This window comes from Prionailurus bengalensis, chromosome D1 (assembly GCF_016509475.1).
Source record: "Prionailurus bengalensis isolate Pbe53 chromosome D1, Fcat_Pben_1.1_paternal_pri, whole genome shotgun sequence".
Classification (NCBI taxonomy): domain Eukaryota; kingdom Metazoa; phylum Chordata; class Mammalia; order Carnivora; family Felidae; genus Prionailurus; species Prionailurus bengalensis.
In genome coordinates, this window is record NC_057346.1 from 19913737 (window position 1) to 19937598 (window position 23862).

At 51.3% G+C, this 23862-nt stretch overlaps 1 protein-coding gene across 2 annotated transcripts in view; it reads left to right on the plus strand.

Moving 5' to 3' along the window:
* UBASH3B (ubiquitin associated and SH3 domain containing B) overlaps window positions 1-23862 on the plus strand; it is a 137359-nt gene that overhangs the window by 82439 nt on the left and 31058 nt on the right. Inside the window, exons 2-4 of one of the 2 annotated variants that reach the window (XM_043579653.1) lie at window positions 20981-21034; window positions 21824-22010; window positions 23314-23512. In XM_043579653.1, the coding sequence (XP_043435588.1) occupies window positions 20981-21034; window positions 21824-22010; window positions 23314-23512 (440 nt within the window). Of the gene's footprint in view, window positions 1-20980; window positions 21039-21823; window positions 22011-23313; window positions 23513-23862 lie in introns of both variants that reach the window. The other variant, XM_043579654.1, reaches the window with a different exon arrangement.

A 23862-nucleotide genomic window follows, 5' to 3' on the forward strand; every position in this document is an offset into this window, starting at 1 on the left:
GAAATCCTCATTCCGGAAGGCCGTGCGTAGCTCTGAACTCCCATCCTGCAGGTCGGAGGATGGCTGGAGGTGAGGAGCTACCGCCCCTTTCTCAGCAGCCCCACGCCACGGGTCCCCGGTCCCTGGGTCACTTGCGCACCCCGTTTGCCACCCACCAAGTTCTTGGCTGGCACTGAGGGATGGAGACACGGGGAAGAGAGCAGGGAGGGGTTGCCCTCGGCTTTCTTTGCTGCCGGACAGCCTGGGACGGCTGCGTGTCCTCCTGGTCCCAGAGTGGTCCCCGCACAGCGCACGCCCCAGCTCCACACGGCGGTATGTTTCTCCTCCCTGTGGGACGACTAGTCTTTGCTGACACATCGACCATCCCGAGGTCGGATCCCTTGTGGCTTTCACTGTCACCAGAAACCCTCCCCTGGGCTGCAGCCCGATCATGCACGGCATATCTTTAGTCGGTCTAATTTGTAGGGCTGGCAGCCTGGAATGTAGTTAACTGCAAACGATACTTATCTCTGAGCCGAATTCCAGAGCAAAGCTGCTGCTAAGGCTGCCGTAATTACCGCGGAGCAGATACTCATTATGCACTTACGCTCTGCAAAGCGCTGCACATGTTGGCCACGCTTGCCCAAAGCCTGGAAAAGAACCACGATCGTTTGCATGTGCATTTGTGCTTTGCGTCTTAGGTCTGCAACGTTAACGGCCAGACTTTACAGAGTGCCCCCCGCGCACCAGGCACCGTCCGTGAAAGCCTCCAGACAGCTCTGATGTATTACTACCATCCCCTGGTGCCAGGCAGGAAGACTAGAGGTTAGCCCTCTGCAGTGAAGTTTAACGAGTAAGTGGCGGGCCAGGGTTCAAATCCAAGTCTGTCTCTCGAGGCCAGGGGTCTGACCCCTACGCCACACGGTCTCTACACTGTAACAGGAGCTCCGTGGAGTCCTCACTATCATTCTGCTTGTACGGATGAGATAGAAGGGCCCAAAGAGGTTCCCCCCAAATCGTGGTTAAATAGCAGAGCCAGGGCTCAAAGCCAGAGCCTCTGACGACCTGGGGCTCAGCGTAGTTGTTAGTATGACTCCCGTCCCCCGGTCAGAATGCCGGTCTGCTGATGAAACACGCTTGCCAGGGTGGATGCCCACTGCTGAGATGGGGCTCCTTTGCAGGGCCCCCTTTCTGGCCTCCTGCTCAGGCTGGTTGGCAGGGGCAAGGTGTTTTCTCCACTCCCAGGCACAACAGAGCCTCAGTTACAGCCACACGCCATTGTTGCTGTGGCTTTCACCTAAACCTCGAAGGCCCCAAAGACCTGCCCTCAGCCAGTGGTATGTGAGACCGATGGTATCACCCTCCATGGAGCGAGGGACCCAACCCATCCGTCCTCTGATAGCGCAGAAGCAGCATCCTTGCCAAAAGAGCCCCGTGAGATGATTCCAGAGAAGCTTAGAACCCAGGCTCCATCCGAATTCTACCTGGGGCTTGTTACTCGGTTCTCCGTTTCCGGAGTGTTCACTTTCGACAGCGCCTTGAGGGCGAGTCCAAGAGGAGGTGATCCTGATGCTTGTCTTTTACGGTCCCCGTCCCAGCTCTAGGGGGGCTGGGGCGTGTCACTTGGACACAGAGCCCCCCATTCTCCATCAGACAGACAGATGTCTGTCCCTCTCGTCAGCCTCTTAGGAAGGTCGGACTAACAGACAACTGTATAAACCTGCTTTGAGACCCTAGGACGAAAGCGCAGAAACCCATTTTATAGAGTAACGCTGAGAAAGACATACATTAAGCACTGACTGTATGCCACGATTGAGGTAGAGTTGACTGAACGGCCGTATTTCTGTGCCTGACAAGAGGGACGAGCACCCCCAGGTTGGTGGGGGAATTGTATTTTGTGCCCAGGTTTTGGGCCACTGCTGTTCACAACATTGCTGCCCCCCCTCCCCCCGCTTTGGGGGAAAGTATATAATCTATTGCAGCATTTAGCCAAGGGCAGAAAGTTTCGAAGTTACTCCCGACAGCATTTATTTCTTCGTAATCCTGTGAATTAGATACTCCATTCTATAGATGAGGCAACAGGGTCCCCCAAAATGTAAAATCCTAATTCTCTTGCACTCAGGAGCGTCTTCCAGGAAGCTGCCTAGATGCTCCTTGGCAGAATATTCTCCACAGCCCTCGGAACTAAGAAGCTCCTTCTCTGCCTTCTCTGTCCTTCAGTCCATCTGTCCCCATGGAAGCTCATTTCAGGCTGTGGCCGATCGGGGAGATGCCGGGAGCCTGTCTGTCGTCAGGCTTCAGGGCCACCAACAAAGTCCCCCTCCTGGTTCCAGCCTGCCCTGTAATTAGGTGTTTTAATTGGGCCCTCTGTTTATCCTCAGCCAGAATTGTTGTGCTGGCGTGGGCCTCACACAGGCAGTGGCTGCCTGGCTATAATCCCGGCTCTCCCCTGGGGAGGTGGTATTTATTATGAAGGGGATGAAATCCGGGGCCACACACCCAGGCCTTCTGCAGTGGCTTGGGAGCCTGGGATCGTCGTCTGGGATGATCTTGCCTAATGACAGCGCTCTGCTTTCCCCTAGAATACCGTCTTCAGTCACTGAGCTCCACATGACAGCCACCGTTGCTATCCCTCCTCCTAGACCAGTGTGAGAAGCTTCTAGATGAAGAATGGGGGTCCTAGAGCTTTGATCCAGGGTGGGACCAATTGCTACAACCCAAAAAAAGCCCAGTCTCTATAGAGTCAAACCTCAACTAACTACAATTTTATGTTCCTGAAACTGTAACAAGCTCTAAAGTACAACAAAGGGGGAAAAGAATGAATTATTACTTATAAACACACGATATTTGAAATGTGTATACTAGACCACGGAATCCACTGAAGGAAAAACAGTCTACCGTACAAAGCTAGTTGGGGTGAAGTAATGATCCCCAGGCGGGGCGGGGGTGGGGGGTGGCATTCGGAGAAGGCAAATACTCTTAAAGGCCGTGGCAATGAGGCTCAAAGGCAACTTGAGGTCAAGGTTAATAATACAAACATCCAACTCTTTACAGTTCCCCTAGCACTTTCTGTTCTCTCCTTCCTTCCTACAAACAAATCCTGGGAGACAGTATTATTAGTCCCCTTTTATAGCTGAAGAGACTGAGACTCAAGGGGGTTGACTCTCCCCCACTCGCCCTTCTGAATGCAATCTGGACTAGAGCCTGGGTCTTGCCTTTCCCCGTCCTCTGCCTCTTCTATTACATTTGACTGCGTCTTCTCTTAGCGGTGGTGGTGTTCCTGTCCTTCCTTGGGGAGCACCGATGGGCGCTCAGAAACCTCTTAGAGAAGGAACGCTGGGAGCAGGCAGAGTCTCTTAGAAATCTGCTGTGTAATTTTGAATTCCTAGCCCAATGGTACCTTCTTCCAACCTGCTTATCCCTGAATTCAATGTATGCATGCAACAGGTTGAGTGCTAGTTATGTGCCCGGCACTGCCTAGGTACTTGAGATCCGGAAATGACCAAGGCCAAGTCCCTGGCCTCGGCGGAGCTTACATCCTGGAGTCAAATGTTCTGTGATGATGAGAATGTTCACGTCTGCACTGCCAACATGGCATCCACGGGCACTTGCCACGTGGCTAGTGTGGCCAGGAACTGAAGTTTTAGTGGCAGGTAACATGTGGCTGGTGGCGAGCATGTCCCCCGTTCTCGAGGGACGGTTTTACACACGGTAGTGAGGGGGGATTCCAACCGCGTGCTCAACTGCTGAGAAAAGCGAAGTCCAAGGGGAAGAAGCCTTTCTCTGGGGATAGTGGAGCCTGTCCCTCGAGCATGTCGCTGCCACTCCAGAAGCTTCCTCTCTTCCTAAGGAAATTGCCTTGCTGATAAACTAAAAATAGCACCTCACTTTCCTGAAGAATCATTCTCTTTGGGTCTTAACCGCTGAACACAGAACAGGAATTAGGGGAACCCGGCCAGTGTCGCCTACGGGCAAGCAGCGGAAGGGGTCAGACCGAGCCTGAGGGGCTTGGGGAGAGTAGACGGTGCCTCCGGGGTGGGACAAAGCAGAGTGGGGCTTGGGGCTGCCACCTCAAGAGAGGAGAGCACTTTAAGGTGGCTGCTGTGTGGCTGCTTTACAGTCGCATTGGCTGTTGTAGGTGCGACTCCGGCTTCGGTTTCTGGTGTCAGTTCCCACCGAGGACTCTCTCGGGACCTGCACCCTCCCTCCCTCGCAGGCCACCCCTCACGGTCAGGCCACCTCTCGTCATCGGCCCCGTACCCGGCATCTCGGCTTTACCCCTTTATCCTTTGTGCCTGGTAAGGTGAGGTTTCAAAAATTGTTTTTAATCTTATTTATTGTTGAGAGAGGGAACGCAAGCAGGGCGGGGGCAGAGAGAGAGAGAGAGAGACCCAGAACCCGAGGCAGGGTCCAGGCTCTGAGCTCAGAGCCTGACGCAGGGCTCGAACTCATGACCCTGGCCGAAGTCTGCCGCTTAACCGACTGAGCCACCCAGGCGCCCCTGCCTGGTATGGTTAAGCACAGAGCCCGGCGTCCTCTCCCGGTGGCTAGAAAAAGAGTATCCACAGCACACACAGGCTGTTAGAACTGGAAGCCCCCCCCCCCCCCATCCATCTAAGTCTCTTTGCATTTTTCCACAGTCTCTGGAGAGTCAGGGGACTTGCTCGGGGGCACACTGGTGACAGAGCTAGGACCCTAATTTTAGCTGACCTCCGTCCTTCCCCGCCCGAGGGCTGCACCGTCCAGAAGTGGGGGGAAGAAGATCTAGGTTGTGGTGGAGGGAGGGGTACATGACAAGGATATGTAAGTCCTGGGCTCTACGTTAAGCTCTGCACCAACTCCCCATGACCTTAAGGAAGTCATGTTTCTTCTCTAAGCCTCAGTCCCCTGCTCTATAAAAATGGGGAAGACGGCACAATGTCGCCCCCTTCCCAGTCCAACAGGGACCATCTCCAGCAAAGCCCCAAAGCTCTTAAGCGTATTTAATGAAGTTAATACCCGCTGTCACCCCAAACTGCACATCGCCATTGTTGGAAAACAACATTCCACTGAGTGAAGTTAAAGATCTAATCATGGGGTGCCTGAGTGACTTCGGCTCAGGTCACGATCTCGCGATTTGTGAGTTCGAGCCCCGCGTGGGGCTCTGTGCTGACAGTTCGGGGCCTGGAGCCTGCTTCGGATTCTGTCTCCTTCTCTCTCTGCCCCTCCCCTGCTCGTGCTCTCTCTCTCTCTCTTTCTCTCTCTCTCAAAATTAAATCAACATGAAAAAAAAATAAAGATCTCATCAGATTTATTCAACAATTCATGAACCAGGCAGCGTCCCATCCAGCCAGTGGAGAGGGGTACCCAGGAGCTGTACAAACTGAAAGGGGTTTCTAGGCAGACGCGGGCCTGGGTTTATTAGCAAAAGAAAAGAAAGGATTGTTCAAGGCCAAGTCACCTTCCCTTAGGAGAAGGGGGTCTCATCAGGCTGATTACCTCAGTAGTGCTGATCAGGGCATTCCAGACTGGTTTAAAACTTCCTTGCTGGGAGAGGCTGGAACTGTCAGGAAAGCCTTGGTGGGAATTAGCAAAAGGGACTCCATTTGGGGCTTCTTTCTAATGCTGTGCATACAGTTTAATACCTAAGCATAAGGAAAATGCAGCGTCTTCTCCCCTCCTAGCTTCTTGAGTTCCACCTTGTCCACAAGACTCAGATACGGGTGCCTGGGTGGCTCAGTCGTTTTGGCGTCTGACTTCGGCTCAGGTCACGATCTTATGGTTTTTGAGTTCGAGCCCTGCATCGGGCTCTGTGCTGACAGCTCAGAGCCTGGAGCCTGCTTTGGATTCTGTGTCTTCCTCTCTCTCTGCCCCTCCCCTGCTTGTGCTTTCTCTCTCTCTCTCTCAAAAATAAACATTTAAAAAATAATTTAAAAATAAATCAAAGACGCAGATGACTTTAGGTATCAGTTGACCCTTCTGTGGAAAGGGGCTGAACATTTGATAATTTTTTTTTTAAGACAAATGAGGATCGGGCTATGGGTCGGGGGTGGGGGGGAAGCAACTAGGGTTACAGAGTGTGGCCGCTCATGGTGATGGTCTGGCACCTAGGGGGTTTTGCCAGCCAGCTTCGGAAGAGCCTACAATGTCAACAAGGATCATTCCTCCAAGAAGGGCATGCCCTCCGCAGCTGAATGATGCCGAAGTAGTTCTCAACCCTGACCTCCTGATCTCTCCCTCCCAGGGTCCTCTTCTGAGCTGGGGACAGTCAGTTCAGCCTTTGTCAACTCAGGCTCAAGGCACTACGATTCTAAGACGGGATTTATATTTAGAAAAAAGAAAACAGACCAGAAAGCACTTTTGTACATCTGTGGTTTAACGGCAACCCGGGTCTGAACGTGGGTACTTCGTGATAATCGGCTTTTGGTTTTTTCCTCCCTGGTTGCATTTGATTGTCCGTTTCCCAGGTTTGGAGATAATTGGAGGAATCGTCTGTAACCAGCCATTGCGGTGCCCCTCTCCCTGTCACCACGGACGGCGCCGGACGCAGGAGACAGGTGTTCCTGCACAATTCCCGAGCTGGTTAAGGAAAAGCATCGGTCGGTTAGGACGGAAGGAATCGAGCCTGGCATTTGGGCCAGAGCAATACCGTGTGTTGGCGTAAGACGGCTCGAGGCTGACTGCAGCCTGGGCTGACATTTGAAGGTGGCAGGAAGAATGAACCATGTGAGAGATTCGTCAGCGCTTGCGGCCTCGAAACCCATGCAGTTAGTTAACCCACAGATGAGTCAGGCGTACTTGGTGCTTCAGACACTCCGGACGGTGTCTCAGTTACGGGAGCCAGTGACTAGATTGGACTCTTGTGTGGTCGTAACGATATCTGCCTCCCTCCGCAAGTTTCAGCTTCCTTGGCTTTAAAAAATACCTCCGGGGCGCCTGGGTGGCTCGGTCGGTTGAGCATCCAGGTCATGATCTCACGGTCCGTGAGTTCGAGCCCCGCGTCGGGCTCTGTCTCTCTCTCAAAAATAAATAAAACGTTAAAAAAAAAAAAACAAAAACCTCAAAGACCTGCCCTGAAGCCGGAGAAGGTATTGTCACATGAGCAAAGGTGCCCAGGCCAGTGACAGACACGCAGTCTTTTCCTGCACCCCCTTCTTTTCCTTCCTCGTGCCCCACCCGCCCCGCACACCATTTATTTCCAGCGTCTAATTCCTAGAACCCAGGGAAAGGGGTGTGTGTGGCTCTTGGCACGCTCCCCTGCCTTCACATCAGGGGTGGTTCTGAGCTGTTCTCAAAGGTCGTAGTGTGTGGAGGGCTGAGGTAGGGCCCGGGGCAACCTGGGGGGAGGAAGTCAAGGAGGGAAGTGGGACCTGGGTGAGGAGGGGGAGGGTCCGGGCGGCAGACCTCACCGTGGAGCCCAAGGCAACCAAGGGGATTCTTACATGTGCATCGTCATGGGGTCACAGGAATGGCACCCGGCACCTTTGTCGTATTCTTTGGGACAGGGGCAGGCCTTGGGTCTCATCCGCACGCTGTGGGAGGGGGTAATACAAGGGAGCAAATACCAGAAGGCAGTGATTGCTAGGGTGTCAGCTTAAAGCCCATCCACCACGCTGGATATCGATATCTTTAACATCTTCATGAAGTTCCTGCTTAAAAAAAAAAAAAAAAGTATTTAGGGGTACCTGGGTGGCTCAGTCGGTTGAGTGTCCAACTTCAGCTCAGGTCATGCTCTCACGGTTCGTGAGGTCGAGCCCCACATTGGGCTCGTCGCTAGCAGTGTGCAACCCCCTTTGGATCCTCTGCCCCTCCCCGGCTCACTCTCTTCTCTCGTTCTCCCAAAAATAAATACGTTTTTTCAAAATGTATTTGAAACATACTCTGTGCCAAATACTACGACCGCTGTTGGGCTACAAAGAAAATTAAAAAATGGTCTCTGCTTCAAGTAGCTCACAGTTCGTGGGGAAACGCAGACGCTTAAGTAGAATGCGGAAGGTGCCATGATATAGTTACGTACGGGGCGTTCGGGGCCAGGCCAAAGACCGCTTCCTGCAGGGGAGAAAACCTATGGGGAGTGTCAAGGGTTAGTAAGCAGTAGCCAGGTACCCGATGGTAGAGTTGACCTTGCAGGAAAAGGAACAAACAGGAGAAAGGTTTAAGAGACAAGAGTCGGGGAACCGAGTGCTTGAGGGTGAGGCAGAGTCCGTGGAGGGCTTGGTGTGCACAGTGAGGCGTTTATACGTGTTCTCGGAGAGGAAGATCTTTAAGAATCGGACAGGGATGGTTTCTGTTGGATCCCGGATGGCGGCAGGTGTCTACAGCAGCCAATCCACTTAGCTCCGAGTCCCCTCTTTGCGCCTTCACGGCGCGTATAGAACTTATTGGTCCTCGCCTCATTCAGAGCCCCGGGACTGCCCGCTTCTTTTGCTGGCTTGCATTTTGGTCTCCACAAATCTCTTGAAACAAGCGGTCGGCAGAATGGGATTCGACCTGGGAGAGACTGGCGCTGGCTCTCGCGCGCTTGGGACCCCCGTGAGACTCCGCGGTCACCCTTTGCCTTACGTTCTCCTTCAAAGCGCACCCAAGAATCCTGTGGTAACGATCCGTCCTCCCGGTAGAAGACCCTCAGCTGAATTCTTCAAATCCTGGACTCACTGTTGTTTCCCCACATACCCTCCTTTTGAAACTGACCCCGTTCAGTGGAGGGAGAGACAAGGGGCGGGTAGGCGGGGTGCAGACAGGCACGTGAGTCTGAAAATAACCCCTGTTCTGACCTCACTAAATGGGAATTTGTTGGAAACAAAGCTCAAGTGAAGTCAGAGGGGAGTTCAGGTTGGGCTGCGCATGTGCTGGGCAACCGTGAACCAGTAATTGATCGGCATCTTGCAGGACAAGGTTAGATGCCATCACTATGAAATAACTTAATAGTTGATAAGACTGATTGGACCCCCGTTTTTTTCCTGATGTTTGTTTATTTTTGAAGGATAAAAATAGACAAAAAAGAGACAGTGTGAGCAGGGGAGGGGAGCAGAGCGAGAGGGAGACACAGAATCCGAAGCAGGCTCCAGGCTCCGAGCTGTCAGCCCGGAGCCCGACACGGGGCTCGGACTCACGGACCGTTAGATCATGACCTGAGCCGAAGTCGGACGCTTAACTGACTGTCGCCCCGATGCATGTGTGCCAATTGGCAATTGTAATTATAGGTATGATCATTTATTTCATAAACAAGTGTCAGTATCATACCCTGTGGATGCAGGTAAGTTATTTGGGGGGAAAAAATTAAATAATCAAAATCAGAGTCCCTATTCTTTTTTTTTTAATTTTTTTTTTCAATGTTTATTTATTTTTGGGACAGAGAGAGACAGAGCATGAACGGGGGAGGGGCAGAGAGAGAGGGAGACACAGAATCGGGAACAGGCTCCAGGCTCTGAGCCATCAGCCCAGAGCCTGACGCGGGGCTCGAACTCACGGACCGCGAGATCGTGACCTGGCTGAAGTCGGACGCTTAACCGACTGCGCCACCCAGGCGCCCCCAGAGTCCCTGTTCTTGATAACTATAATTTGGATCTTCTGTCCTGACGATTCCCAGCCCTGCCTCTGCCACTAACTGACAACATGTATGGCTTCTTTCTTCCAGGAAATGTGAACGTTTAGCATATAGCAATTCACTTAGTGTTAGCCTAAGTACCCACGAGGAAGCAGTCTGTGAAAGAAATTAAATATTATGTTCTTATAAAAAATTAAATAAGACCTGTTTTGATCCCGGAACTGTCACTACCTGTAGGCCTTCAACAGTGTTCTTAATCTTTCTACACCATAGCTTCATCATGTATAAGATGGAGGCAGTAATATCCACCTCGCCGAACTGACTTCAGGAATTAAGTAAGATAACCTGTAAATTGCACAGCATATAATAGGTACTCCATTAATGTTCGCTTCCTTCTCTGTCCAAATACCCATCCCTTTGGGTTTGTAAAAAATATTTATGTATTTATTTTTGAGGGAGAGAGGGAGCCTACAAGTCGGGGAGGGGCACAGAGAGAGAGAAAGAGAGAGGCAGAATTCGAAGCAGCCTCCAGATGCTGAGCTGTCAGCACAGAACCTGACACGGGGCTCGAACCCACAAACCGCAAGATCAGGACCTGAGCCGAAGTCGAGCATTTAACTGACAGCCACCCAGGCGCCCCTCCATCCATTTGCTGAAGTGGTCCTATGACAAGCTCCCTGATGGGCATGGGCCATGTTTTCCTATTCTGATGTTCACAGCCCCGAACCCAGTGCCAGAGCTTGCCACAGTACGTGCTTGTTGAAGGAACGTTTCATTGAATGAGCAAACGCGTGAACCGTCAGGAGTTGGGTTTTAGAGAAAGTTCCCGTGGAAGACTGTCACTGTGTTTCCCCTCACCGTGATCCAGAAACAGAGGCCACTGCTGGTGCTGACATCCATCCGCTCGGGGGGACAAGTGGCCCGGTGGCTGAGCACACACTTGAGTGCCACGCCTTCCTTTTTTCGGCAGAGGGACCCGGACCAAGTTCCATAATCCCGCTAAGCCTCGCTTTCCCCACCTGCTCAGTGAGGGATACGATGGCACCAGCCTCACAGGGTTGAGTAAGGACCCAGGGAGACCATTTCTATTTACAACGTGTAGTAAAGTGCCTGGTTCCTCGTACACGCTCGGTACCTGTTAGCTAGTACGCCACTCGTGTGGAGAGGCACAGAACGGTGACAATGACAATGGCTGGATCTGGTCTGTGTGCTTTCCCCTGACCCACCAGTGTTGAGTCAGAGCCTCTTATGTAGCTTTGAGCTGAAACCATTTCAGAAGTGTTAAAAACCACCCGTGTTTAAGTATGTTTAGCTGATCCCAGGGGCTCGGGGAGACAGGTAGTGGGAACGGGAGGAGAAAAAATGAGCCCAGCAACCCGAAACGACTCCTCGTTTTCATCTGTTTCACCCAGATATGGGGGGGGGGGGGGGGTTGGTAGTGAGGGAAGGCGCTGCCCCCTGTCTGCGTTTGAAATCCCACTTGCCAATTGCTGGAGCCCAGACCCGCCCTGTTCCTTCACCCCCTGAGGTCCTGGTGACCTCCGAGCTCCACCCTAGGCTCCTGTGTGAGCCGAACACATCCTTTCCCCTCTCCGTCGTCTCCTTCTCCTCTTCTGTGAACGAAAATAACGGGGCACCGGGTGGCTCAGTCGGTTGAACGTCCGACCCTTGATTTCGGCTCAGGTCATGACCTCACGGTTTGTGGGATCGAGCCCCACGTCGGGCTCTCTGCTGACAGCATGGAGCCTGCTTGGGATTCTCTCTCTCCCTTTCTCAAAAATAAACTTAAAAAAACAAAACAAAAACAAAACCAGTGATGATCGGCCTGTTTCTCAGGGCTGTTAGAGGATCCATGAACGATTACATAAAAGTCTTAAAAGCTTCTCTATTACCATGGCGTTGGGGCTACCCATCATTTTTATCAGTAAGTGCCATCCTTTTCCTGGGCACATCCTGCCTTCCGCACGTCTCCAAGCACTCCTGCCTGGGCTGCCAGCCTGACAGGCGTCCGGGGGCCGCCCATGGCTCTGGATTAACCTCCCGCCTTCCCCAGTGCCCCCCAGGGACACACCCTCTTTTATCCGCTGGACACCTTTGCTTTCAACCGGCTGGACTCTCCTCTGCAGGGACTCAGAGACTCTACACAACAGACACTCCCCCTCCAGGGGTGCCTGATTTCCGTGGTTTTCTATAGAACCCGTAACCTAAAAACAGAACCTTCTGGACTGAACACAAGAGACTTGCCGCCTTAAATGTGAAACCGAGCCAAGCAGCTAGATAGGGCACTAACCCACACTCCATTCGCAGGTATGTCTTAGGGGAGGAAGCGCGTATGAAAACATGCAGAAATGGTGACGTTCTGGAGAGGGAGCTGGTCATAAAAATAGAAATCACCGCCGTGTTTACCGAGCACCTATTATAGGCAGGGGGCGGGGCCAAGTGTTACTATAACATTCATGATACATTCAGTCTGTCTCTGGGATCGGTGTGTCCCTGGCTGGCTGTGTGTCCTTGAGCAAAACAGAGGCAACTTCTGATCCTGTTTCTTGGGGGAATAACTATGGTTCAACAGGTGCAGTGCGTTGAACTTTTGAAACTTTGATCCCATTCTCTTGGGAAGTACCACAGGCAGAGAGAGAGAGGGGAGTGGGTCTCTGCAGCCCCACAGGGAGCACCAGTAACTTAGGATCTTAGAGGAAAAGGGGGAACCCTGGCCAGACTCTCCCCAGTGCATGATGATCATTGACCACCCCCCACCCTCCGCCTAGGTCTGCCTTGGATAAGTGAGTGAAAACTGCCCCCCCACTGATGCTCAGAGCCTCTCAGGGACTTCCAACTTCTCTCCTGAGCTGACCTAAAGTCCCCTGCCTCCTGGGTTGTGTCCCCTTCTCCTGTAGACTTCCCGTGACAATAGTTCCACATCACTGGCCGATTTCCCCTCCGCGCCTTTTCTTGTGGCCGTGTCTAGACAGCTTTCCTTTTGCCCCAAATCCCGTACACTCCTCGAGACCATGCTAGATGGTTTGAGGATGTTTTTAGCAGAGAACGAATCCGCGTCTTCCGATGCCCCGTCTTGAAATATTCCCATTAGTGCAGAACTTACACTTATTCTGGGAAAATTGCGAAGATCGTTAGATACCATGGAGAGGTGTACGTGCAGGTGTTATTTTTGAGTGCCTAGTAGATGCCGGACGCCGTGCTGAACTCTTCAGATACAGGATCTGATACCAATATTTATTGCCATTCTGCATTGCAAGGTGGGTGCTGTTATCCCCACCTAAGAGACTGGGAAAATTATTCTTCAGATAATTAACTTGTCCATAGTCCCACAGTTAGTCAGCTCCCAAGAATGAACTATAAAGTTCGTTTTATACTACGAGCATACCACTTGTGTCTCTGTGCAAAAAGTCTTCGATTTTGGGGGGAGGAAAGCTATTGTCTGGATCCTAGGGAGACTTATAACAGAGGCAGAAAGCAATGTGTTTTATTATGTCACCACCCATGGTCTAATGGCTGGTTTCCCAATTACAAACTCCAGAGAGGCCAGGGCTTCAGCCCCCTTTACACAAGAACAAAACAAGGCCTCTCCATCTGGACCGCTGGGCCCTGCCACATAAACACATCAGGGAACCTAAGCAGCATTTTCCCTGCTAACCACCCCCTGCGGAGAGCGGCTTAATGGGCTCTTTCTGGGTTGGAAAATAGAGTCTTGTTGATAGAAGAGAAAGAGGGGTGTCACCACAGGTTGGGTTTCTTCAACTGGAAGGCCTCCTTAAGGCTCCCAAACAGCTCAGCATTCCCCCCGCTCCCCTTCTCTGATTAGCCTTATAAAGAAGCCCACAGCACTTTCCTTCCTGTTGGCCAGCCTTTTGGTGGTCGCGTCCCCGGCCCCCTGGCAGGCTTGAGATCCCATCGATTGTTAGATGTACAGCTCTCAAACAGTCCCCAGCAGCTGAAAGCCTAGGCCATTAGCCCCAGCTAACTGAAAGGGTTCACCGCCAGGAGACTGATTCCGAGATTGGGTCTTTATGATCAATATATCTTTCTCCATTAGATTCATTTCCTCCAAAGGAAATGGGTAGGACCATTATGGTTTATGTTTATTGACAGGCCTCTCCACTGGCCTTCTCCAGCTTCACAGGGAGGAGTCAAGAGACTTCGGAGGTGAGGTTGTGAAACTGAACTGCCCAGCCTCTTGCAAGCCTCCCTTACTGGCCTTTGGTGACAAACAGTAGCTGGGATTCCTTGGGCCAAAGTGACAGAATACATTATTTTGTTATGTAGGAAAGAGTGATCGACCCTACCAGGTACAGGAAAGGTGGCATGAGTTTGGGCACAGTTGGAAAGAGTCTGAACACACGGAAGAACTTTCTGAGCTCAAGGGCCATTACTTTCTATAATCAAGAGACATGGCGGATTCCCCTGAAGATCTGTGAGAACGAGAAAGATTCCTTCAAAGGTGCAACCTCGAAGGAAGGACAGCCTTGTCTGGCCGTAAGGAAGAATGGACCAGCCAGTTTCTAGATCCTTTGTAACCACAGAATCATGGTTTAGTACTTATGGTGGCTTCTGAGGACCTCGTAAGACTTTACAGATGTCACACCTTTCTTTCTCAAACTCCCTGGGTGGGCATTCATCACTTTCTCTTTGAAGACGAAAAACTAAAGCATCAAGTTGGGAAACAACTTCCTCTGGGGAAAAAGCACCTGAGAACCTGTGCCCGCGTCCCAGCTCCTGCAAGGACCCACTGGGGCAACAGCATTTGGCCACTCCTTGATTTTACATCCGCCAAGAAGTTTTGGCTAAAATAACCATCTCTGCTTTGGCTTGTGTGGTTCTTAGATGCTCCTCAAATGCTCCCCAACATTCATTTGCCTTCTGACCATCAGTTAAAGTTGGGACCAAATTTGTATGGGTCTTATTGGCCACTGGTAGCTGAGAGGGTAATTATGTCCGAAAATGAAGTATCGATTAGTGGGCAGCGATGGATGAGACGTTCAGGGGATCAAGTTGGTTGCTCTGGAAGCATCTCCCATCCTTGGCCCCTGAAGTGTCTGGACTCATGTCTGCCCCATATTCTGTGTCCAACCCGTCCTCACACCTTTCTGCTCTGCACGTGGGCGATGCCTCATTGCTGAAACAACCCTACCCAACCTAACAGAAGAGAAAGCAGAAGCAGGCTGATCATAGTTTGAGGTGGAAGCAAACCTTCACCAGAGGAGAAAGTCGGAATCCGAGAGGAAGTGGGTATTAGGCAAAAGCCCAAGAAACAAGTCATTTCTGATGCATAGAAAAAAGATAATAAGGTAGGGAGAACTTCTCCTTTAGAGATTAGTAGGGGTTTTGTGGGTTTTTTTTTTCATTTTTTGATTTTTTTTTTTTAGTCCTAAAAGCTTTCTTCATGTCTAGACTTGCTCCTTCAGAGGATAGGTTTGGTTTTACTCACTTTTATGTGGAGGATAAGAGGGAGGACTGTGCTGATTGAGCAGAGGTAAATGCACAGGCAGACAGGTGCTAATATTCTCAACATTTCCACCTCCCTCTTCTACCAAGAAACCCCATTCTGGTAGGCAGGAGCAGGTAGGCACCCAGGAGGCAGGAGCAGGTGTCCACGACCATTCCCAACCAGAAGGGTAGGGGCCACTTCACCCTGGGTTTCCAGAGAAGAGGAAGCTTGGGGGCAGTTAGCAGAAATGCTTCCCAGGGCTCTAGGCTCAGGGCGTCAACTGTTCAGTATACTTCTTTCACTGATTCAGAGCTTAGCCACAGCCTGTGGGAGCAGCCCCTGGATTGGGACAACCACAGAAATGACCGGACAGCTGACCTATCAGGTGAGAGCTGCCCAGGTCCAGAGAGGAGGCTTCTTGACAATATAGCTTGACCATTTTTCATGAGCGTTTAAAGTCTGTGAAGCTCTCGGTGCAAGGAAGGCCTCCAATCATTATTGACTGTGTTGACTGTTTTCCTCCTGCTGGAGCAAGCTGTGGGTGCAGAGTCACCTGCTTGCCTCTATTCTCAGGATAGCTGTCAGCCTCAGGCAAGTCGTTAAGCCGCCTCCAATTCTCTGATGAAGAAGGTCCGAAGAAGGTCCGCATTAAGCTGGCAATTCTCCACCCAGCACACTAAAAGCCTCTGGTATTTCTCCCTAAAACCACACTACAAAACAATGTCCGTTTTTCAAATACACCCTAACAGAATCCCTCAACGTTGTTTAGTGGAACCAGTGGCCCCTTGATAGGGCTGGACTTTCCAACCAGGAAAAACAGAAGTTGGGTTCCCTCTAAGTTTGCTCGCTCCCCAGTCTAGCACAGATCATTAAGCTAATTGTGAGGAAAGAGAATAAGGTATCTGGTTAATTAGGTCATCCTTTAATTGAATTCAAAGTATTAGATGTGGAAAATGTAACAACTGGTATCCTGGAGGTTGAGAACTTATTTTTTTTAATCCTACAGTGAGCATTAAATATTGCTAATATTTGAGATTACTTAGCTACATGAAGGAATGATAGAATTTTCGTCGCATGGGGAGTTTCATCCACTTGCAGGATTACAGGCTTGGCCTCCTGTCTTCTCTTTCCCTACATAACGAAGTTTTCGGTCACAGGGAACCAAAGCAAGAGCGTACACGATCTGGAGGCCGCAAGATGTGCTGACCAGCAATCCAAAGCCAAGGACAGAACAACTTCAAGTAATTGGAAAGCTCGGCTTGCTTGGATCAAGCTCTTACTACTTTGAGGGAATGTCCTTCCTTTTCTAGTAGTATGTGTGTTGCTTCTTGTGTTTTAAAAGATTCCGGTGTCAGATATCTGAGTTTTGTCAGGTGCAGAAAAATAGGGGAAGAACTCTTCTGAAGGCACGTAAAAGATGAATGACCCTGGAGAACCTGGGAGTCTGAGCCAACCTGTCTACCTGAGCCAGGGATGCCTTGACTATTGATCCCAGTATTGAGTGATTTGGGAGCTGACGGTACTCCGTAGGGAATCGGAACTCACTGGGTAGCCTAAAAGAAGTGTCTGGCTTACGAACAGAAAGAGATATGGAATCACAGGCTAACAGAAGAAGCTTTATGAATGTGGTTCCCACAACGAGACCTGGTGTCTGCCGAGGACTCTCGGTCTAGCTGTCCTCATGGAACGTAACAGAAATTGTTCGCGCTCACCATGCACAGACTTATCTGTACTATACTGCCTAGGGTCGCTTGGCCTACAATTTAAGAACGCCAGCCCCAGAAACTCCCTTTCCTCTTCTCTGTATGCCCAGCGCCTGACATACGGCTGGTGTTCGGCCGAGGGTGGCCCTTAAACAGGACATTCCAGTCCAGCTCAAAACCTGTGGTTCTGAGAGGGAGCAGGAATCATGCTGCACTGGGACACGGGGCCGGCCTGAATCCACACAGGCAGGCCTGAACCCAACCACAGGACCCAGAGGCGATGGTCTCCCAAAAGGACCCGGGCCAAACTCCATTAGAGTGTAGCTTTCTGAGCTAAACTTCTGGTTTGGGTTTTGGTTTTCGCTTGGTTTCCTGGTAAGAGTTCCTGGGGAGGAAGCGAAGGCGAGAGGAAAGAAAGGAAGGGAGGAAGACGCAGAGGGAAGAATGCCACTTTGTCTTAGGCAAACCAGAAAGGAATATATCCTTCCCAAGCCCTTTTAAGACTTGAGGGCCTCTCCGTGACCGTGGTGGTGGGGTCGAGCAGTGGCCCTGGGGCCAGACCAACCTGGAACCTAAAATTCAGGAGAGCTGAGGGCAGACAGTGGGAGGGATCCCAGCGAGAGCGAAGCAAGGCCATCAGTGGGGGCTGCTGGTTCCTCCCGTGTGGGCTAGTGTCCTCACAGACGCTTGCCTGATCTGTCGGTGAGCCATTGCTTTGATCTGAGTGGTGCTGTTCTTTCAAACCACCATGAGTAGGACATCAGAGTTTGAGTTGGTTTTTTTGTTTGTTTGTTTGTTTGGTTGGTTTTTGGGGTTTTTTTCCCCCCACCTTCTGCTACAAATGAACCCTAGACATAATGGGCAAGGTTAGGACCAGGATCAGAGGTGACATTTGTGTTCTCACGTAACAGAGCTGCAGCATTTCCCGTGTCCCGCCAAGTCCAACCACAAAGATCCCATCTGAATAATCGGCTGCTATAATCCAATGGCTAGACCACTCGCCTTTGAGTTTAAAGGGATACTCCGCCTTGATCGGCCCAGGGTCTCCGACAGTCTGCCAACTTCTGAGTCACTCCGAGCGGAGCAGCTGTACAGGCTCAGCCTGGTGTTTGGGGTCCACCCCGCACACCCCGCTGTTCTTGGCATTGGCCCCATCGATGGGCCGTGGAGGTGGGAGCTCTATAGCAACAGTCTTTGTACAGCAGGGTGGAGCGGGGAGATGTGCTGTGCCACTGCCCATGTTCCGTCTGTTCTGTGGGCAGAGTTCTGGGAACACCACCCAAACCATTGTCAGCCTGGTAGTGTGTGAAGGAGCAGCAGAGCCCTGCCTGTGGCTTGTGACCCTAGGGAAGTGGTGCTTTTACTCCCGCTGCCCAGAGAATCCCATTCCTCTGTTTCAGATCGGTAATGGCTTTCTAGAAACTTTCTCTACTTCCCCCCCCCCACCGCCGCCAACAACAACAACAACAACAAAAAACAGAGCACCTCACTTTCACAACACCTTCCTTCCAGAAAGTTTTTCTTTTTAATGTTTATTTATTTTTGAGAGAGGGAGAGACAGTGCAAACGAGGGAGGGCCAGAGAGAGAGGGGGAGACACAGAATCTGAGGCAGGCTCCAGGCTCTGAACTGTCAGCACAGGCACGCGGCTCGAGCTCATGAACAGCAAGATCATGACCTGAGCCGAAGTCAGATGCTTAACCAACTGAGCCACCCAGGCGCCCCCCAGAAAGTTCTTTCTGGTGTCTAACGTGAGCCCTTTGTGCTCTAGCCAAAGCTTATTTTTTTTTTTTTAACGTTTATTTATTTTTGAGACAGAGAGAGACAGAGCATGAATAGGGGAGGGGCAGAGAGAGAGGGAGACACAGAATCCGAAACAGGCTCCAGGCTCTGAGCTGTCAGCACAGAGCCCGACGCGGGGCTTGAACTCACGGACTGTGAGATCATGACCTGAGCCGAAGTCGGCCGCTTAACTGACTGAGCCACCCAGGTGCCCCAAAGCTTATTTTACTTTGGCCCTTGCTAGAGAAGGTACATCAGATACAAGAACCTTCCATAAAATTGAAGATTTCTCAGACCTGTCTTCTTCAGAAAGATTTGGGTTTTCTTAACCTTTCATCGGAGCCTTGTCACCCAAACCTTTCATTATCTTTCTCAATTATATCTTTGAGCCCTCTCCAAAACCTGTCTTTTGAGTTATGGGGACCATAACTTAATTAGATCTCTCATTTCCAGATGATACTCCTGGTGCTTAAGGAAAAATGAATTAAATTTCAGTCAGATATATTTCACTGGGGGAAGGGCCTGTAAAAAAAGAAAAGAAAAGAAAAGAAAAGAAAAGAAAGAAAGAAAGAAAAGAAAGAAAGAAAGAAAGAAAGAAAGAAAGAAAGAAATTGGATCTTTTATATAAATAGGACATTGTATCACAAATGAGTTTTTCCTTCCCCGGGTTTTTGAAACAATGGGTCTTTTTTTGGTGAATTTAATTCCTCAGAGATTCTAACCTAAAAGACCATGATTTGCATTCTTTCGTGGGTATGTGGGTTCTGCATCCAAAAAAAAAGCATACGATGTGTGCCTCTAATAAGTGGGCAACGTGGCAGCAATTAAGCACCTTAAGGTCTGGGGCGAGTATGTGGGGGGGGGGGAGGGGGGTCCCTGGGTTTCCAGCCTTTTCTGTACCAGCTTTTGTTCTGAGGGGTTCAGAGGGGGCTGTCTGGCTTGCTTCTGTAATGCTGTTCTACTTAGCTGTGTAGATATCCTAATCCTGATCATATGGTGTTTATGCTCAGAATTTCATACGGGAGAAGGTATTAAATTGATCTTTGGGCTGTGGAACCGAGCTACAGAGCCAATGGTAGGGACAGGCTGCTTTGAGCCCTCACCTGAGATCCCCCGGGGTAAAGTGAAGAAGTTGGGCTCACTCACAGATGATCTGAAGGTCCTTCCAGGCTGACCCCTGTGATTCACAGCACCAGCCCTTCTGGTTGCTCCACAGAGGGCCCAGGCGATGGACAGAGAAGCTGGCTTTAGTGGCCAGTTGGAAGAAGGGTGTTTGGAGAGTATCAACTGAAGCTAGAATTCCCTTCCCTTTCCTCCCTCTTCCAAAGAACCGGGATCTGTAGACTACAAGGGATGGGAACGGCCACTTATCGATCAACTCCGTGGGGTCAGATGAGAGTTCAAGGCCCCTTAGGTACACACCTATGGAGCAGATATGCTAAGTGGCTGCCACCACAACCTTCCCACCCACCCACCCCTGCCCAGAGGCGTCTACACTATTTGGATCCCACTCAAAATGCTTCCTCAGTGAAGCCTTCCCTGACCCCTTGACCAGCCCAAGTTCAGTGTTCCCGTCCTACGTTCTTAGGGCTCCCCATGCTTTCCCTTCATTGCACTCACCACCAATGTAAGTATCTGTACAGTCAAGGTTTTCATGCCCGCTCCACCCAAATCTCCATGAGGGTGGGGACCGTAGAAGTCTTCTTTGTCACCGTATTCCTGGAGCTTAGCACAGTGCTGACAAAATCGTTGCACTTCAGGAAGTATTTCTCGAGCAAACGGAAGCATGAATGCAGAACGAATGGATGCAAGGCAAAGCTGGTGACAAAGCCAGGACTGGCTGGCTCTCAGAGACCTGAGATTTGAGACACTCTTACTCGCGTGCTTGTGCCCAAGGGCCTCACCGCTGTCACCTTCCTGTGACACCGCCCCGTCCAGTAATAGAGTTTTGACTCCAGCAGGGGGAGTGATGGAGGCAGAGCTCTGGGCCACACTCAACCTGTCTTTTGTCCCCAGAGGCGTCTAAAATAGCGGGGAGATTATAGATCTAGCCTGAGGGTGTGGGTGGTGGCTGGAGATGGGTGGGAGGGGTCACTGAACTGGACCAAAGCAAGCATCCTTGTGGGCATCAGCTTCTAACACGCTTTGCCAAGGGGCTGCAAACACAAAACTGCTCCGCCGGGGATCTGGGTCAATGAGAGTGGGTGAAAAGGAAGGAGGACGGACCAAGACAGGCAACCTTTAGGGAAGCAAAAATAAAATTCTAATGTGGAAACTGCTGAAAATAGACTGCATGGCTGTCGGGCTGCATGCAAATCCAGTGCTAATTACATGGAAATTAATTACAAGTCCTAATTTCCATATGCCTCGCTAGGACCCTTGGGGGGAGGGGGCGTCCTTGCTGCAGGTGTCTGGTCTCACCCCCACCCCCACACGCCATTGAGGAGGCTCTGATGTCGTCTCCTTCACACTGTCGCCACAGCAGTGAGAAAGGCTGATCGGAGGCTAAAAATACTAACAATAGAAATTTGATTTCTTCTTCCAGACAAAAAGCCTTGGCATCCACAGGAGGGAGAAGTGTTCAGGCAGCATGTGACTGGTTGGTATGAAATAAATAAATAGGGAAAATAGCATATAATTAACTCTAAGTGTACGTGGTTGAGCAGGGATGTGCAGCCTTTCTCTAACGGACCGGGCGGGGGGTGGGGGGCAAAAGACCATGTGACAAGCCATGTGACATGTGACAGGGTTATCAAGCTCATGGCCTCCTGGGTCTTGGTTCCAGGGCGTGCTTCTCCTTAAAGCTGTTTAAAGAAATTCAAAGCATTTCCACGATACAGCCCCTAACACGGTATCTGTCCCCCGACTTCACTCAAAGATACACCTTAGGTGCGTGGGTGCTGGGTGAATCGATTTAAACAAAACAAAACAAAACAAAAACACCTTGCGGGACATCACTGCCCAGGGCAGGTCCCTACGCTCCTGTCTGGAGGCATGTGGGTTTAATCGTAGGGATGGATTTTTTTTTTTAATGTTTATTTTTGAGAGAGAGACAGAGACAGAGACAGAGCATGAGTGGGGGAGGGGCAGAGAGAGAGGGAGACACAGAATCCGAAGCAGGCTCCAGGCTCTGAGCTGTCAGCACAGGGCCCAATGTGGAACTCGAACTCACGAGCCGTGAGATCATGACCTGAGCCGAAGTCGGAGGCTTAACCGACTGAGCCACCCAGGCGCCCCAGGATGGATTTTTAAAGCACAAAAACGAAAACCCATCCCCTTACAGTGCCTGGGGTATGGAGCCTTTGGAGGGCGGATCTGTCCCTTTCGGGTCTTCCTTCCCTTCCATTGTTCTCAAGCGGGTCCTGCTTGGCTCCCTCCTCTCTGGCAGGTTGTTCTCCCACGTCGGCGACCCCTTCCTGGATGACCCCCTGCCCCGGGAGTACGTCCTCTACCTCCGACCCACCGGCCCCTTAGCACAGAAGCTCTCCGACTTTTGGCAACAGTCGAAGCAGATCTGCGGGAAGAACAAAGCCCACAACATCTTCCCCCACATCACCCTCTGCCAGTTCTTCATGGTGAGCCGCAGACCCTGCCCCGGCCCCCCAGCCCCTCAGCCCCTGCCCGGGGAGCCTGGCTGCCACACCCCAGCCAGCGCCTTGGGACCTGGAGTCAGAGTCAGCAGCCTTGGGGAGCTGGCCGAAGGAGTCACGGGCTCCTGGGCTTGGATGGACCGTTAAGGAATGAGTAAGGTCCCATCTGCCGGGGCCCAGGAGCACCCCGGGTCGGATGCACCCTCATGATGATTGCTGTTCCTCAGGACTCTAGGGACAAGCCTGACCCACTGAGTCAGGACCTGGATGGGCGGCCCCAACACTGAAACTAAAGCATTTCCACCCTGGTCCACGGGTAAGAGTAGAAATTAGGGAGCTAGGAACAAGAAATGTGCTCTACAGACACGGGAGGGGACTTTAGCCTCATAGACCCTCTGGCCACGAGTTTTGTCTCACCAGATCTTTCTAGAGACAGCAAAGATACCTGTGACCCGCCATAGTTACCTAACCTCCATAATCCTAGCTATCACAGGGCTTACTTAATGACTAAATTAAATCCCCCTCCGTGTAATAAATATAAATACTTTTCATCTACTTTAGTTCCCTGTGGAGATAGAGCAGAATTGGCTTATCCAGGTGTATTCGAGATGAGGCAGAATGGTAGCACTTTTAGACAACATTTTCAAAAAGTATTTTGAAGGATTTTTTTTCCAGATTGTCTCTGCCTCTTGAAGACAAACAAAACAAAACAAAACCGTGTGCCTCACACCTTCTTTCTTACCGTTCCCTCTGAGAATTATAATGATTATCACTTCCGCCCAGTCATTCCAGGATCTTTCTCAAAAGCATCCCGAACGTTAGAGATACTCATTTCCCCCCAGTGCTCCAAGCGGGTGGGGAGATGATATCATAGCTCTCTGAGCTAGCGTGAGACTGGCAGCCGAGTCAACTTCTGATCATCCAAGGAGAACAGAAAAGTCACAGATGATGTGAGAGCAGGGGAAAGCACATCCTTTACCCTGAGATGCCTTTTTCTCCGGGCACATTCCCCTATTCTTCCTTCCCGCTGGACCAGGCTGCGCCCAGGGGCACAGCAGGGCAGGGCGGGAGGCAAGTGTCGGTCCCATGGCCCCAGCTGAATTTACCAGTTAGACGGCCCACGTCCGGATAACCGGGAGCCTGCAGTTCTCCTCCGTCCTCACAGACAGAAGCGAGGGTTTAGGGATGGCGTCCTCGGCCTCCAGCCCCGGGGCAGAGGATGTCAAATGTTCAGTAGCGGTAGACCTCCGCCCCCCTCTGAATGGAGCGTTTTGTTTTCCCCTGCCAGTGTGAGGACAGCAAGGTGGACGCCCTGGGGGAAGCCCTCCAGACCACGGTCAGTCGCTGGAAATGCAAGTTCTCGGCCCCGCTGCCCCTGGAGCTCTATACCTCCTCCAACTTCATCGGCCTCTTCGTGAAGGAAGACAGCGCGGAGGTCCTCAAGAAGTTTGCCGCGGACTTTGCCGCGGAGGCTGCGTCCAAAACCGGTGAGCTGACAGCTGCCAGGCCAGGCGTGGGTCCCGTTCATCAAAAATGGGGAAGGAAAGGGATCGGGAGTTATGGACGGCTGGGCGGGGGCCGGCAGGTGGAGGGCCCTGCAGGGATGCGCGGAGCACAGCCCTTTCCTGCAGCACCTGTGGGCTCCCTCTTAAAAATAGCAGACTCCTGTTCTGCTAAGCCTCCTGGGAGAATGTCCAGCGTCGACCCTCAACAGCCAAGTTGAAGGCTCACAACTCACTGTTTCACACTGAAGCCGTAAGCGCATCCTCTGTAGCACCACTGCCTCTCTCTAGTTCAGAGTTAATGAGCCTTCCTTCCCTGCCAGCCTCCCTGCCAT